We start from the raw sequence: 18326 nt of genomic DNA, 5'->3' as shown, positions 1-18326 counted from the left end.
AGCTCCAGGGACACACAAACACATACACTCACCTGAGGCGGTGCCAGGTCCAGGCTTGCCTGAGTTGTTCTGCTTGGCGTTTCCATGGAGCAGTTGGAACCAGTCTCTGAGGCGGTCTCCAAGGTCTGCCAGGTCCTGCCCGGTACAGCTCTCTGCTGAGGGGAGGAAAGGGGAAGCCCACAGCTCATAACATAACACACACAGAAACACACACACACACACACACACACACACACACACACACACACACACACACACACACACACACACACACACACACACACACACACACACACCTGGGGCTCACCTTCCATGAGGCAACCATCATTTATATCATCGCTACCATACAGTAGGACAGGTCTCACAACTACCATACAGTAGGACAGGTCTCACAACTACCATACAGTAGGACAGGTCTCACAACTACCATACAGTAGGACAGGTCTCACTGAGTCCACAACTACCATACAGTAGGACAAGTCTCACAACTACCATACAGTAGGACAGGTCTCACAACTACCATACAGTAGGACAGGTCTCACTGAGTCCACAACTACCATACAGTAGGACAGGTCTCACTGAGTCCACAACTACCATACAGTAGGACAGGTCTCACTGAGTCCACAACTACCATACAGTAGGACAGGTCTCACTGAGTCCACAACTACCATACAGTAGGACAGGTCTCACTGAGTCTACAACTACCATACAGTAGGACAGGTCTCACCGAGTCCACAACTACCATACAGTAGGACAGGTCTCACTGAGTCCACAACTACCATACAGTAGGACAGGTCTCACTGAGTCCACAACTACCATACAGTAGGACAGGTCTCACCGAGTCCACAACTACCATACAGTAGAACAGGTCTCACTGAGTCCACAACTACCATACAGTAGGACAGGTCTCACCGAGTCCACAACTACCATACATTAGGACAGGTCTCACCGAGTCCACAACTACCATACAGTAGGACAGGTCTCACCGAGTCCACAACTACCATACAGTAGGACAGGTCTCACTGAGTCAACAACTACCATACAGTAGGACAGGTCTCACCAAGTCCACAACTACCATACAGTAGGACAGGTCTCACCGAGTCAACAACTACCATACAGTAGGACAGGTCTCACTGAGTCCACAACTACCATACAGTAGGACAGGTCTCACCGAGTCCACAACTACCATACAGTAGGACAGGTCTCACCGAGTCAACAACTACCATACAGTAGGACAGGTCTCACAACTACCATACAGTAGGACAGGTCTCACCGAGTCCACAACTACCTCATTCACTATCTCAATAAACATATCACACAGTATTTGTAATAATCAACACATTATCCCCAGCAACATGTTGCTAATGTAGACATCAACAACTTGCTGTACCAGTAGACACTGAGATTAACAACTGTTTGAATCTACTGGCAGTTCCACACCACCAAGAGTCACGGACAATCAATGGTGCATCTAGATATCAGGATATATGTCCACTCTAAATAACGAAGGGCATCATGACGGAAAGACTATTTCACTCACAGAGTGGGAGACTTTTCAATCAGACCACTGCTAGTCTACCTACTAACCCCAGTCTCTCAGATTGACTTGTGTTGAACTCAAAGAGAGACAGCTGCTGTATGAGGAAGTGGTGAGGGAGGAAAAAGGTATCCTCTCCCATAGAATAACACATCATTAGGCCTCAGTCATATCAACATCACCAAACAGCTACGTTCAATAGATGGCTTCCGTTGGCAGCTGGCTAACACAGGCTGCTGTCTGACACGCAGACGACACTGACCAAACAACACACACTGACAGAACAACACAGGCTGCTGTCTGACACGCAGACGACACTGACCAAACAACACACACTGACAGAACAACACACACTGACAGAACAACACAGGCTGCTGTCTGACACGCAGACGACACTGACCAAACAACACACACTGACAGAACAACACACACTGACAGAACAACACAGGCTGCTGTCTGACACGCAGACGACACTGACCAAACAACACACACTGACAGAACAACACACACTGACAGAACAACACAGGCTGCTGTCTGACACGCAGACGACACTGACCAAACAACACACACTGACAGAACAACACAGGCTGCTGTCTGACACGCAGACAACACTGACCAAACAACACACACTGACAGAACAACACAGGCTGCTGTCTGACACGCAGACAACACTGACCAAACAACACACACTGACAGAACAACACAGGCTGCTGTCTGACACGCAGACGACACTGACCAAACAACACACACTGACAGAACAACACAGGCTGCTGTCTGACACGCAGACGACACTGACCAAACAACACACACTGACAGAACAACACAGGCTGCTGTCTGACACGCAGACGACACTGACCAAACAACACACACTGACAGAACAACACAGGCTGCTGTCTGACACGCAGACGACACTGACCAAACAACACACACTGACAGAACAACACAGGCTGCTGTCTGACACGCAGACGACACTGACCAAACAACACACACTGACAGAACAACACAGGCTGCTGTCTGACACGCAGACGACACTGACCAAACAACACACACTGACAGAACAACACAGGCTGCTGTCTGACACGCAGACGACACTGACCAAACAACACACACTGACAGAACAACACAGGCTGCTGTCTGACACGCAGACGACACTGACCAAACAACACACACTGACAGAACAACACACACTGACAGAACAACACAGGCTGCTGTCTGACAAACAGCTAGAGACCTTGACACGCAGACGACACCGACAGAACAACACACACACACTGACAGAACAACACACACACTGACAGAACAACACACACACACACACACTGACAGAACAACACACACACACACACACACACACACTGACATAACAACACACACACACACTGACATAACAACACACACACACACTGACATAACAACACACACACTGACCAAACAACACACACTGACAGAACAACACACACACTGACCAAACAACACAAACACTTACCGAACAACACACACTGGCGAACAACACACACATACTTACAGAACAACAGTGTGTGTGTGTGTGCGCGTGACTGTGTGTGTACAGTGAGGGAAAAAAGTATTTGATCCCCTGCTGATTTTGTACGTTTGCCCACTGACAAAGAAATTATCAGTCTATATGTCATAAGCTTCGTCTTCTGATAAGGAGAAATCAGTATCGGACCAATACGCAGCGGATTGAGTGCTCATATTTACTTTAATTTGTAAAGTGAACACGAAAAACCAATAAACAAAGAACAACAGTTTCGCAGGCTATACACAGCAGTGCAAAAACAATCTCCTACCAAGGGACAGGTGGAAAACAGGCTCCCTAAGTATGACTCTCAATCAGAAACAATGATGTACAGCTGTTAATGATTGAGAGCCACACCAGGCCAACAAAGGAATACACAACATAGAAACCCTAGAATACAAAACATGAACAAGAACATAAACCAAAAACTCCGGAACACATAAATCCAACACCCCTCTACATACACACACACCCCGAACCATATAAAACAAATACCCCTCTACCTAAATACATAGCCCAAACCATATGAAACAAACACCCCCTGCCACGTCCTGACCAAACTATAATAACAAATAACCCCTATTACTGGTCAGGACGTGACACTATAATTTTAATGGTAGGTTTATTTGAACAGTGAGAGACAGAATAACAACAAAAAAATCCAGAAAAACGCATGTCAAAAATGTTATAAATTGATTTGCATTTTAATGAGGGAAATAAGTATTTGACCCCCTCTCAATCAGAAAGATTTCTGGCTCCCAGGTGTCTTTTATACAGGTAACGAGCTGAGATTAGGAGCACACTCTTAAAGGGAGTGCTCCTAATCTCAGTTTGTTACCTGTATAAAAGTTTGTTACCTGTCCACAGAAGCAATCAATTAATCAGATTCCAAACTCTCCACCATGGTCAAGACCAAAGAGCTCTCCAAGGATGTCAGGGACAAGATTGTAGACCTACACAAGGCTGGAATGGGCTACAAGACCATGGCCAAGCAGCTTGGTGAGAAGGTGACAACAGTTGGTGCGATTATTCGCAAATGGAAGAAACACAAAAGAACTGTCAACCTCCCTCGGCCTGGGGCTCCATGCAAGATCTCACCTCGTGGAGTTGCAATGATCATGAGAACGGTGAGGAATCAGCTCAGAACTACACGGGAGGACCTTGTCAATGATCTGAAGGCAGCTGGGACCATAGTCACCAAGAAAACAATTAGTAACACACTACGCCGTGAAGGACTGAAATCCTGCAGCGCCCGCAAGGTCCCCCTGCTCAAGAAAGCACATATACATGCCCGTCTGAAGTTTCCCAATGAACATCTGAATGATTCAGAGGACAACTTGGTCTCATCTGACCACAAGTGTTGCGGTCAGATGAGACCAAAATGGAGCTCTTTGGCATCAACTCAACTCGCCGTGTTTGGAGGAGGAGGAATGCTGCCTATGACCCCAAGAACACTATCCCCACAGTCAAACATGGAGGTGGAAACATTATACTTTGGGGTGTTTTTCTGCTAAGGGGACAGGACAACTTCACCGCATCGAAGGGATGATGGACGGGGCCATGTACCGTCAAATCTTGGGTGAGAACCTCCTTCCCTCAGCCAGGGCATTGAAAATGGGTCGTGGATGGGTATTCCAGCATGACAATGACCCAAAACACATGGCCAAGGCAACAAAGGAGTGGCTCAAGAAGAAGCACATTAAGGTCCTGGAGTGGCCTAGCCAGTCTCCAGACCTTAATCCCATAGAAAATCTGTGGAGGGAGCTGAAGGTTCGAGTTGCCAAACATCAGCCTCGAAACCTTAATGACTTGGAGAAGATCTGCAAAGAGGAGTGGGACAAAATCCCTCCTGAGATGTGTGCAAACCTGGTGGCCAACTACAAGAAACGTCTGACCTCTGTGATTGCCAACAAGGGTTTTGCCACCAAGTACTAAGTCATGTTTTGCAGAGGGGTCAAATACTTATTTCCCTCATTAAAATGCAAATCATTTTATAACATTTTTGACATGCTTTTTTCTGGATTCTTTTTGTTGTTATTCTGTCTCTCACTGTTCAAATGAACCTACCATTAAAATTATAGACTGATAATTTCTTTGTCAGTGGGCAAACGTACAAAATCAGCAGAGGATCAAATACTTTTTTCCTTCACTGTATGTGTGTGTGTACTTGCCGTGTTTGTCCTCGGTCTCTGTTATGGGGGCAGCAGCGGTGGCACAGGGGCACATGCCCTGGCATTTCACACTCAGTTCCTTCCCTGTTAGACAGCCCTGCTGCTCCAACTTACACTGGAGGAGAGAGAGAGACAGAAGGGGGGAGAGAGGAGAGAGAGAGAGGATAAAGCAAGAGGGAGAGGGAGGAAGAGAGAGATAGAGAGAGAGAGAGACAGCAGGCAGAGAGAGAGCAAGAGCAAGAGAAAGAGCGAGAGAGATTACACTACAGTTCAACAACAGTACAAATCTACACACCATCTCCACTACATGACCATGTGGACACCTGCTGGTCCAACATCTCATTCCTAAATCATGGGCATTAATATGGAGTTGGTCCCCCTTTGCTGCTATAACATCCTCCACTCTTCTGAGAAAGCTTTCCACTAGATGTTTGAACATTGCTGCAGGGACTTGCTTCCATTCAGCCACAACAGCATTACTGAGGTCGGGGGCACTGATGTTGGGCAATTAGTCCTGGCTCACAGTCGTCGTTCCAATTCATCCCAAAGGTGTTTGATGAGGTTGAGGTCAGGGCTCTGTGTTGGAACTATGCATTGGGGCAGGTAGGGTTCTCCTGGCATCCGCCAAACCCAGATTCATCTGTTTGGACTGCCAGATGGTGAAACGTGATTCATCACTCCAGAGAACGCATTTCCACTGCTCCAAAGTCCAATGGCAGTGAGCTTTACACCACTCCAGCCGACACTTGGCATTGAGCATGGTGATCTTAGGCTTGTGTGCGGCTGCTCTGCCACGGAAACCCATTTCATGAAGCTACCAACGAACAGTTCTTGTGGAGACGTTGCTTCCAGAGGCAGTTTGGAACTCGGTAGTAAGTGTTGCAACCGAGGACAGACACTTTTTACACACTACAGCACTCGATGGTCCCGTTCTGTGAGCTTATATGGCCTACCACTTTGCGGCTGAGCCGTTGTAGCTCCTAGACGTTTCACCTACACAATAACAGCACTTACAGTTGACCGAGCAGGGCAGAAATTTGTCAAACTGACTTGTTGGAAAGGTGGCATCCTATGATGGTGCCACATTGAAAGTCACTGATCTCTTCAGTACGGGCCATTCCAGTGCCAATGTTTGTCTATGGAGATTGCATGGCTGTGTGCTCAATTTTATACACCTGTCAGCAACGGGTGTGGCTGAAATAGCAGAACCTGCTCATTTGAAGGGGTGTCCACATACTTTGTATATATTGTGTATATTAATCAGAGACAAGAGCACAGAGCTAATCATCATTTTAAAACAACATACACACAAGAACACACACACACACACACAAGAACACACACACACACACAGGAACACACAGGAAAACACACATACACAGGAACACACACACACAGGAACACACACACACAGGAACACACACACACACACACAGGAACACAAAGGAACACACACACACACACACAGGAACACACACACACACACACACACACACACAAAGGGACACACACACAGGGACACACACACACAGCTTAATGAGCATTTACAACAGTAGCACTCTTGCTTTTACACCTGCAGCAGAGAGAGAGAGAGAGAGAGAGAGAGTAGAGAGAGAGAGAGAGTGAGACAGAGAGACAGAGAGAGAGGGAGAAGCGGTGCCAGGTCCAGGGACACACACACAAACACACCTGAGGCGGTGCCAGGTCCTGGCTTGCCTGAGTTGAGCAGGCTAAGCTTGAATGCCGATAAAATATTTATGGGGGTGACCGCAGAAAAGCAGATTGCTCATTCAAATGACAGAGGAAGCACAGAGGCAGGAGAGAGGAGAGAGAAGCTGGAGAGAGAAAAATAGAGAAGAGAGAGCAAAAGACAGAGAAAATTAGACAGGCAGGAGAATGGAGGAAGAGAGGAGGGAGAGAGGAAAGAGAGAGGGTGGAGAGAGGAAAGAGAGAGGAGGGAGAGAGAGAGAGAGAAGGGAGAGGAAGAAGATAGGAAGGAGAGAGAGAGGAGGGAGAGAGAGAGCAAGAGAGAGAGAGAAGAGGGAGAGAGGAGGGAGAGAGGAAAGAGAGATGGAGGGAGAGAGGAGGGAGAGATGAAAGAGAGAGGGAGGGAGAGAGGAGGGAGAGAGGAAGGAGAGGAGAGAGAGAGAGGAGAGAGAGAGCAAGAGAGAGAGAAGAGGGAGAGAGAGAGGAAAGAGAGAGGGAGGGAGAGAGGAGGGGAAGGGAAAGAGAGTGAGAGAGGAGGGAGAGAGAGAAGGGAGAAAGGAGAGACAGTAGGGATAGAGGAGAGAGAGAGAGAGAGAGAGAGGAGGGAGAGAGAGAGCAAGAGAGAGAGGAGGGAGAGAGGAGGGAGAGAGGAAAGAGAGGAAAGAGAGAGGAAAGAGAGAGGGAGGGAGAGAGGAGGGAGAGAGGAAAGAGAGAGGGAGGGAGAGAGAGAGGAGGGAGAGAGGAAGGAGAGGGAAAGAGAGCGAGAGAGGAGGAAGAGAGAGAAGGGAGAAAGGAGAGACAGTAGGGATAGAGGAGAGAGAGAGAGAGAGAGAGAGAGAGAGAGGGGGAGAGAGGAGGAAGAGAGGAGGGAGAGAGGAAAAGAGGAGGGAGAGAGGAAAGGGAGAGGGTGGAGAGAGGAAAGAGAGAGGAGGGAGAGAGAGAGAGGAGGGAGATAGGAAGGAGAGAGGAGGAAGAGAGGCAAGAGAGAGGCAGGAGAGAGGTGGGAGAAGGGGCTGAGTGAGCAGTCATTCTCATCAAGGTCAGAATTAAAAACGACATAAATTAATAAAGGGGGAAAGTAGTGGCCAGTGATACGGTGCTACGCTGTTCAAACCTGAGACAGACATTCATCACACGCATGCATTGCATTCATCCTGATCTGCGTCCTAAATGGCAGCCTATTCCTTATGGGCCCTGGTCAAGGTAGTGCACTATAAAGGGAATAGGGTGCCATTTGGGACGAACACCTGCATTTGCATTCATCCAGCGGTACAGTGCACTTGTCCTCTTGCTACCAGTGTGGAACCAGATATACAGGGAGACACGAGAGAGGGGAGAGAGGGAGAATTGATTTGAGAGAGAGAGAGGGAGAGAGGGAGAGAGAGAGGGGAGACGAGAGAGAGGCGGAGAGAGAGAGGGGGAGAGAGAGAGGTTGAGAGAGGGAGAATTGAATTGAGAGAGGAGGAGAGAGAGAGGGGGGGAGAGAGGGAGAATTGAATTGAGACAGAGAAGAGAGAGAAAGGGGGAGAGAGAGGGAGAATTCAATTGAGAGAGAGAGGAGGAGAGAGAGGAGGAGAGAGAGAGGGAGAATTGAATTGAGAGAGAGAGAGAGAGAGAGAGAGAGAGAGAGAGAGAGAGAGAGAGAGAGAGAGAGAGAGAGAGAGAGAGAGAGAGAGGGAGAATTGAATTGCGAGAGAGAGGAGGTATGTTAGTACCTGAGAGGCGTAGTTGTGTCTATCCGTACCACACACAGGGGAGGCAGCGACCACAGGGCAGGGCTTACAGGTGTTCTCATGAGGCATCAGCTCTACAGGCTGTCTGCTTCTACAGAGGAAAAATGGAGATTAGTTAACAGACACAGACAATGTCTACTTGCTTATCTATAATAACTCCTGTAATACAACTTCTAAACAATCATAAAGGGAGGACATAAGATACAACTTCTTAAAAACTACGTCAACTTGACGCTGCTTGGCTTGTTCATCTCCTCTACTGAACATTGGGGTTCATACTTAGTGAGCAGCACATCCACTTCCAAAAACAAACCCCAATAGCTTCCTGTACTCTACATTAGCATGAGCAGTAGCATTAGCAGTAGCATTAGCAGTAGCAGGGCCTCTTACTTAATGATGCTGAGCAGGGTTAGCAGTTAGCACGGCTGTGTTCGTGCTTATAACACTTCATTCTACACCACTGTTGCTCCCTCATCTCAAGGGTAGCGTCAAAAAGATGAAGCTGTTCATTGAGAAAGATGAAAGTCTTGCTGTCGCTGCATATAGACTTTGCAGGAAATAATATTATATATATAATTATATATTTCAATCCGTTAACACGTCTTTTTCCGATTACGTTTGTTCCGGCCACTATTTCTGTTTTTCACGAGAAGCAGATATATAATGATACCTGAGATAGGCAGCAGTGGGGCATTGTGTTGCCATGGCCACCATGGTTGTTATGTTATTTCATTCTTGCGGCGTCGTCCTTTAAATTTGGTCTTGAAAGCCTGAGGTTCAGAGGCTGGGTCTCTATCAGATGTATTTAAATCTCATGCTTTCACTTAGATCAAAATGTTTCATAAATAATAATATCCCAAAGGTTCATCTATAAACATCATGGTGGATCTGATGTACTGAGTAAAGGTTCATCTATAAACATCATGGTGTATCTGGTCTACTGGGTAAAGGTTCATCTATAAACATCATGGTGGATCTGGTCTACTGGGTAAAGGTTCATCTATAAACATCATGGTGGATCTGATGTACTGAGTAAAGGTTCATCTATAAACATCATGGTGGATCTGGGTAAAGGTTCATCTATAAACATCATGGTGTATCTGGTCTACTGGGTAAAGGTTCATCTATAAACATCATGGTGTATCTGGTCTACTGGGTAAAGGTTCATCTATAAACATCATGGTGTATCTGGGTAAAGGTTCATCTATAAACATCATGGTGTATCTGGTCTACTGGGTAAAGGTTCATCTATAAACATCATGGTGTATCTGGGTAAAGGTTCATCTATAAACATCATGGTGTATCTAGTCTACTGGGTAAAGGTTCATCTATAAACATCATGGTGTATCTGGTCTACTGGGTAAAGGTTCCTCTATAAACATCATGGTGTATCTGGTCTACTGGGTAAAGGTTCATCTATAAACATCATGGTGTATCTAGTCTACTGGGTAAAGGTTCATCTATAAACATCATGGTGGATCTGGGTAAAGGTTCATCTATAAACATCATGGTGTATCTGATCTACTGGGTAAAGGTTCATCTATAAACATCATGGTGTATCTGGTCTACTGGGTAAAGGTTCATCTATAAACATCATGGTGTATCTAGTCTACTGGGTAAAGGTTCATCTATAAACATCATGGTGGATCTGGGTAAAGGTTCATCTATAAACATCATGGTGGATCTGGTCTACTGGGTAAAGGTTCATCTATAAACATCATGGTGTATCTGGGTAAAGGTTCATCTATAAACATCATGGTGTATCTAGTCTACTGGGTAAAGGTTCATCTATAAACATCATGGTGCTAGTCTCGGGTAAAGGTTCATCTATAAACATCATGGTGTATCTAGTCTACTGGGTAAAGGTTCATCTATAAACATCATGGTGAATCTGATGTACTGAGTAAAGGTTCATCTATAAACATCATGGTGGTATGGCCTGGGTAAAGGTTCATCTATAAACATCATGGTGTATCTGGTCTACTGGGTAAAGGTTCATCTATAAACATCATGGTGTATCTGGGTAAAGGTTCATCTATAAACATCATGGTGTATCTAGTCTACTGGGTAAAGGTTCATCTATAAACATCATGGTGGATCTAGTCTACTGGGTAAAGGTTCATCTATAAACATCCTGGTGGATCTGATCTACTGGGTAAAGGTTCATCTATAAACATCATGGTGTATCTGGGTAAAGGTTCATCTATAAACATCATGGTGGATCTGGTCTACTGGGTAAAGGTTCATCTATAAACATCATGGTGGATCTGGTCTACTGGGTAAAGGTTCATCTATAAACATCCTGGTGTATCTAGTCTACTGGGTAAAGGTTCATCTATAAACATCATGGTGGATCTGGTCTACTGGGTAAAGGTTCATCTATAAACATCATGGTGTATCTGGGTAAAGGTTCATCTATAAACATCATGGTGTATCTTGTCTACTGGGTAAAGGTTCATCTATAAACATCATGGTGGATCTGATCTACTGGGTAAAGGTTCATCTATAAACATCATGGTGTATCTGGGTAAAGGTTCATCTATAAACATCATGGTGAATCTGGTCTACTGGGTAAAGGTTCATCTATAAACATCATGGTGTATCTGGGTAAAGGTTCATCTATAAACATCATGGTGTATCTGGTCTACTGGGTAAAGGTTCATCTATAAACATCATGGTGTATCTAGTCTACTGGGTAAAGGTTCATCTATAAACATCATGGTGTATCTAGTCTACTGGGTAAAGGTTCATCTATAAACATCATGGTGGATCTGGTCTACTGGGTAAAGGTTCATCTATAAACATCATGGTGTATCTAGTCTACTGGGTAAAGGTTCATCTATAAACATCATGGTGGATCTGGTCTACTGGGTAAAGGTTCATCTATAAACATCATGGTGTATCTAGTCTACTGGGTAAAGGTTCATCTATAAACATCATGGTGTATCTAGTCTACTGGGTAAAGGTTCATCTATAAACATCATGGTGGATCTGGTCTACTGGGTAAAGGTTCATCTATAAACATCATGGTGGATCTGGTCTACTGGGTAAAGGGAGAATATTTTAACTATGTAGAATAACACCCAAGAGAGATACTCTATCTGCTTATTGTGTGTGTGTATGTGTGTGAGTTTGTGTGTGGGTGTATGTGTGTGTGTGTGTGTGTGTATATGTGTGCATGTGCGTGTGTATGTGAGTGTGTGTCTGATGCAGAACAAAACAATACGAGGGAAGTGTCACGATTAGTTTGACTACATTTTTATGGATGCACCCCAAATGGAAAACCTATTCCCTACAAAGTGCACTACTTTTGAGGAGAACCCTAAGGTCAATAGTAGTGCACTTTAAAGGAAATAGGATGCTATTTGGGGATGCAACTTATACCTTTTTAATTAATCATGGCACAGCAGGAATGTTCTAGAAGAAATGACATCACTCTGGGCGTACAGACGTACAGCACGTTGGCACGACGACAGCGATGTAATCAATAGTGCTGCTGTTCAGAAGACATGCTGACAGACGCCTGCTGTCAACGATAACACCACGGAATAAGCTTCCCTGGTGAGCACAGTTTTCCCTCCAGGACCAATGATATGCAGACTCCCCCCACCAGATGCCTCAGCCTGTGAATCTCTGAGTGATTTATTCATTGATTGATTGATTACCCACCTGTGCTCCAGCTTTTTCCGGTTGACATTGACACACATTGCTCTCTGGTAACCCTGGGTAACACAGATCTTGTGGCGGCTACACTTCACCTTCTGGCACGGATCCTTGGTGGTGTCCACAGCTGGAAGAGGAGGAGGAGGTGGAGGAGGTAGAGAGAAAAATAAAACAAAGAAGAAGAAGAAGGAAATCAAAGTTCATTTTCTGATCATATAAATTCTTTTTTTGCTTTTTAATTTCAGAGAAACACAGACGGTGCAGCTCCCCAGTTTTAGGAGTTAAAACCTTGTAAAAGAGCACAACGGCTGGAGAGACAATAGCAGGTATGATACATAGCAGGTATGATACATAGCAGGTATGACACACAGCAGGTATGATGCATAGCAGGTATGATACATAGCAGGTATGACACACAGCAGGTATGACACATAGCAGGTATGAGACATAGCAGGTATGATACATAGCAGGTATGATACATAGCAGGTATGATACATAGCAGGTATGACACATAGCAGGTATGACACATAGCAGGTAATATACACAGCAGGTGTGATACATTACAGATATGATACACAGCAGGTATGATACACAGCAGGTATGAGATATATAGCAGGTATGACACATAGCAGGTATGATACACAGCAGGTATGATACATAGCAGGTATGAAACACAGCAGGTATGATACACAGCAGATGTGATACATTACAGATATGATACACAGCAGGTATGATACATAGCAGGTATGACACATAGCAGGTAATATACACAGCAGGTGTGATACATTACAAATATGATACACAGCAGGTATGATACACAGCAGGTATGACACATAGCAGGTGTGACACATAGCAGGTATGATACACAGCAGGTGTGATATACAGCAGGTATGATACATAGCAGGTATGAAACACAGCAGGTATGATACACAGCAGGTGTGATACATTACAGATATGATACACAGCAGGTATGATACACAGCAGGTATGATACATAGCAGGTATGACACATAGCAGGTATGACACATAGCAGGTATGATACACAGCAGGTGTGATACACAGCAGGTATGATACATAGCAGGTATGAAACACAGCAGGTATGATACACAGCAGGTGTGATACATTACAGATATGATACACAGCAGGTATGATACATAGCAGGTATGACACATAGCAGGTAATATACATAGCAGGTATGACACATAACAGGTATGGCACACAGCAGGTGTGATACACAGCAGGTATGATACATAGCAGGTATGAAACACAGCAGGTATGATTCACAGCAGGTTTGATACACAGCAGGTATGATACACAGCAGGTATGATACACAGCAGGTATGACACATAGCAGGTGTGACACATAGCAGGTATGATACACAGCAGGTGTGATATACAGCAGGTATGATACATAGCAGGTATGAAACACAGCAGGTATGATACACAGCAGGTGTGATACATTACAGATATGATACACAGCAGGTATGATACACAGCAGGTATGATACATAGCAGGTATGACACATAGCAGGTATGACACATAGCAGGTATGATACACAGCAGGTGTGATACACAGCAGGTATGATACATAGCAGGTATGAAACACAGCAGGTATGATACACAGCAGGTGTGATACATTACAGATATGATACACAGCAGGTATGATACATAGCAGGTATGACACATAGCAGGTAATATACATAGCAGGTATGACACATAACAGGTATGGCACACAGCAGGTGTGATACACAGCAGGTATGATACATAGCAGGTATGAAACACAGCAGGTATGATTCACAGCAGGTTTGATACACAGCAGGTTTGATACACAGCAGGTATGATACATAGCAGGTGTGATACATTTCAGGTATGATACACAGCAGGTATGATACATAGCAGGTATGATAAATTGCAGGTATGACACATAGCATGTATGATACACAGCAGGTATGACACATAGCAGGTATGAAACATAGCAGGTAATATACATAGCAGTTATGATACATAGCAGGTATGACACATAGCAGGTATGACACATAGCAGGTATGATACACAGCAGCCATGAAACATAGCAGGTAATATACATAGTAGGTATGATACACAGCAGGTATGTTACATTGCAGATAACATACATAGCAGGTATGATCCATAGCAGGTAATATACATAGCAGGTATGATATACAGCAGGTATGATACATTGCAGATAACATACATAGCAGGTATGACACATAGCAGGTAATATACATAGCAGGTAATATACAAAGCAGGTATGATATATTGCAGGTATGATGCATAGCAGGTATGATACACAGCAGGTAAGATACATAGCAGGTAATATACATAGCAGGTAATATACATAGCATGTAATATACATAGCAGGTAATATACATAGCAGGTAAGATACATAGCAGGCATGACACATAGCAGGTAATATACATAGCAGGTAATATACATAGCAGGCATGATAGACTGCAGGTAAGATACAGGTATATTGAGATTCAGACATGAGGGTGCACAAGTCATCAATCAAATACTGGATATACACTATACAGTTGAAATCGTAAGTATACATACACCTTTGCCAAATACATTTAAACTTAGTTTTTCACAATTCCTGACATTTAATCCTAGTAAAAATTCCCTGTTTTAGGTCAGTTAGGATCGCCACTTTATTTTAAGAATGTGAAATGTCAGAATAATAGTAGAGATAATTAGTTCTTTCAGCTTTTATTTCTTTCATCACATTCCCAGCGGGTCAGAAGTTTACATACACTCAATTAGTATTTGGTAGCATTGTCTTTAAATTTTTTAACTTGGGTCAAATGTTTTGGGTAGCCTTCCACAAGCTTCCCACAGTAAGTTGGGTGAATTTTGGCCCATTCCTCCTGACAGAGCTGGTGTAACTGAGTCAGGTTTGTAGCCCTCCTTGCTCGCACACGCTTTTTCAATTCTGCCCATACATTTTCTATAGGATTGAGGTCAGGGCTTTGTGATGGCCACTCCAATACCTTGACTTTGTTGTCCTTAGCCATTTTGCCACAACTTTGGAAGTATGCTTGGGGTCATTGTCCATTTGGAAGACCAATTTACGACCAAGCTTTAACTTCCTGGCTGATGTCTTGAGATTGCTTCAATATATCCACATAATTTTCCTACCTCATGATGGCATCTATTTTGTGAAGTGCACCAGTCCTTCCTGCAGAAAAGCACCCCCACAACATGCTGCTGCCACCCCCCGTGCTTCGCGGTTGGGATGGTGTTCTTCGGCTTGCAAGCCTCCCCCTTTTTCCTCCAAACATAACGACGGTCATTATGGCCAAAACAGTTCTATTTTTGTTTCATCAGACCAGAGGACATTTCTCCAAAAAGTACAATCTTTGTCCCCATGTGCAGTTGCAAACCGTAGTCTGTTTTTTTTATGGCGGTTTTGGAGCAGTGGCTTCTTCCTTGCTGAGCGGCCTTTCAGGATATATCGATATAGGACTCATTTAGCTGTGGATATAGATACTTTTGTACCTGTTTCCTCCAGCATCTTCACAAGGTCCTTTGCTGTTGTTCTGGGATTGATTTGCACTTTTCGCACCAAAGTACGTTCATCTCTAGGAGACAGAACACGTCTCCTTCCTGAGCGGTATGACGGCTGCGTGGTCCCATGGTGTTTATACTTGCGTACTATTGTTTGTACAGATGAACGTGGTACCTTCAGGCGTTTGGAAATTGCTCCCAAGGATGAACCAGACTTGTGGAGGTCTACAATTGTTTTTCTGAGGTCTTGGCTGATTTCTTTTGATTTTCCCATGATGTCAAGCAAAGAGGCACTGAGTTTGAAGGTAGGTCTTGAAATACATCCACAGGTACACCTCCAATTGATTCAAATTATGTCAATTAGCCTATCAGAAGCTTCTAAAGCCATGACCTAATTTTCTGGAATTTTCCAAGCTGTTTAAAGACACAGTCAACTTAGTGTATATGAACTTCTGACCCACTGAAATTGTGATACAGTGAATTATAAGTGAAATAATCTGTCTGTAAACAATTGTTGGAAAAATTACTTGTGTCATGCACAAAGTAGATGTCCTAACCACTTGCCAAAGCTACAGTTTGTTAACAAGAAATTTGTGGAGTGGTTGAAAAACGAGTGTATGTAAACTTCCGACTTCAACTGTACATACAAAAGTATGTGGACACCCTTTCAAATCAGTAGATTCTGCTATTTCAGCCACACCCATTGCTGACAGGTGTATAAAATTGAGCGCATAGCCAAGCAATCTCCACAGACAAACATTGGCAGTAGAATAGCCTTACTGAAGAGCTCAGTGACTTTCAACGTGGCACCGTCATAGGATCCCACCTTTCCAACAAGTCAGATCTTAAAATTTCTGCCCTGCTACAGCTTTCCCAGTCAACTATAAGTGCTGTTATTGTGAAGTTGAAATGTCTAGGAGCAACAACAGCTCAGCCGTGAAGTGGTAGGCCACACAAGCTCACAGAACGGGACCGTCGAGTGCTGAAGCGTGTAGCACGTAAAAATCATCTGTCCTCGGTTGCAACACTCACTACCGAGTTCCAAACTGCCTCTGGAAGCAACGTCAGCACAATAACTGTTCATCGGTAGCTTCAGGAAATGGGTTTCCGTGGCCGAGCAGCCGCACAAAAGCCTATGATCACCATGCGCAATGCCAACTGTCGGCTGGAGTGGTGTAAAGCTCACCGCCATTTCACTCTGTAGCAGTGGAAACGTGTTCTCTGGAGTGATGAATCACGTTTCACCATCTGGTGAACCAACAGACGAATCTGGGTTTGGCGAATGCCAGGAGAACACTATCTGCCCCAATGCATTGTGCCAACTGTAAAGTTTGGTGGAGGAGGAATAACTGTCTGGGGCTGTTTTTCATGGTTCGGGCTAGGCCCCTTAGTTCCAGTGAAGGGAAATCTTAATGCTACAGCATACAATGACATTTTAGACGATTCTGTGCTTCCAACTTTATGGCAACAGTTTGAGGAAGGCCCCATTCCTGTTTCAGCATGACAATGCCTCCGTGCACAAAGCGAGGTCCATACAGAAATTGATTGTTGTGATCGGTGTGGAAGAACTTGACTGGCCTGCACAGAGCCCTGACCTCAACTCCATCAAACACCTTTGGGATGAATTGTAACGCCGACTGCGAGCCAGGCATAATCGCCCAACGTCAGTTCCCGACCTCATTAATGCTCTTGAGCAGCACTGCTACAACATCTAGTAGAAAGCCTTCCCAGAAGAGTGGAGGCTGTTATAGCAGCAAAGGGGGGACCAACTCCATATCAATGCCCATGATTTTGAAATGAGATGTTCGATGAGCAGGTGTCCACATACTTCTTGTCATGTAGTGTATTTTTACTTACTGCAGTGAGTCAAAACTGAATATTATTGTCAGCTCTACAAGAGAAAACACACAACTGTTCTCTGGTGTCTCTAGACAGACAGGGCTCTGTTTTACAGACTGTCTAATATAACAGCTGTTCTCTGGTGTCTCTAGACAGACAGGGCTTCTGTTTTACAGACTGTCTAATATAACAGCTGTTCTCTGGTGTCTCTAGACAGACAGGGCTTCTGTTTTTACAGACTGTCTAATATAACAGCTGTTCTCTAATGTCTCTAGACAGACAGGGCTTCTGTTTTACAGACTGTCTGATATAACAGCTGTTCTCTAGTGTCTCTAGACAGACAGGGCTCTGTTTTACAGACTGTCTAATATAACAGCTGTTCTCTAGTGTCTCTAGACAGACAGGGCTTATATTTTACAGACTGTCTGATATAACAGCTGTTCTCTGGTGTCTCTAGACAGACAGGGCTCTGTTTTACAGACTGTCTGAGATAACAGCTGTTCTCTGGTGTCTCTAGACAGACAAGGCTTCTGTTTTACAGACTGTCTGATATAACAGCTGTTCTCTGGTGTCTCTAGACAGACAGGGCTTCTGTTTTACAGACTGTCTGATATAAC

At 44.5% G+C, this 18326-nt stretch overlaps 1 protein-coding gene across 1 annotated transcript in view; it reads right to left on the bottom strand.

Annotated features, from left to right (window-relative positions):
- LOC106594841 (testican-2) overlaps positions 1–18326 on the bottom strand; it is a 73785-nt gene that overhangs the window by 23436 nt on the left and 32023 nt on the right. Inside the window, exons 3-6 of the mRNA XM_082973034.1 lie at positions 12355–12475; positions 8668–8776; positions 5246–5360; positions 33–155 (exon numbers count right to left, since the gene is read on the bottom strand). Coding sequence (XP_082829160.1) covers positions 33–155; positions 5246–5360; positions 8668–8776; positions 12355–12475 — 468 coding nt within the window. The remainder of the gene's footprint in view (positions 1–32; positions 156–5245; positions 5361–8667; positions 8777–12354; positions 12476–18326) is intronic.

Source organism: Salmo salar, chromosome 01 (genome assembly GCF_965601325.2).
Source record: "Salmo salar chromosome 01, fSalSal1, whole genome shotgun sequence".
NCBI lineage: Eukaryota > Metazoa > Chordata > Actinopteri > Salmoniformes > Salmonidae > Salmo > Salmo salar.
Note: the sequence above shows the minus strand (reverse complement) of the source record. Positions and strands in the feature narration are given on the sequence as shown.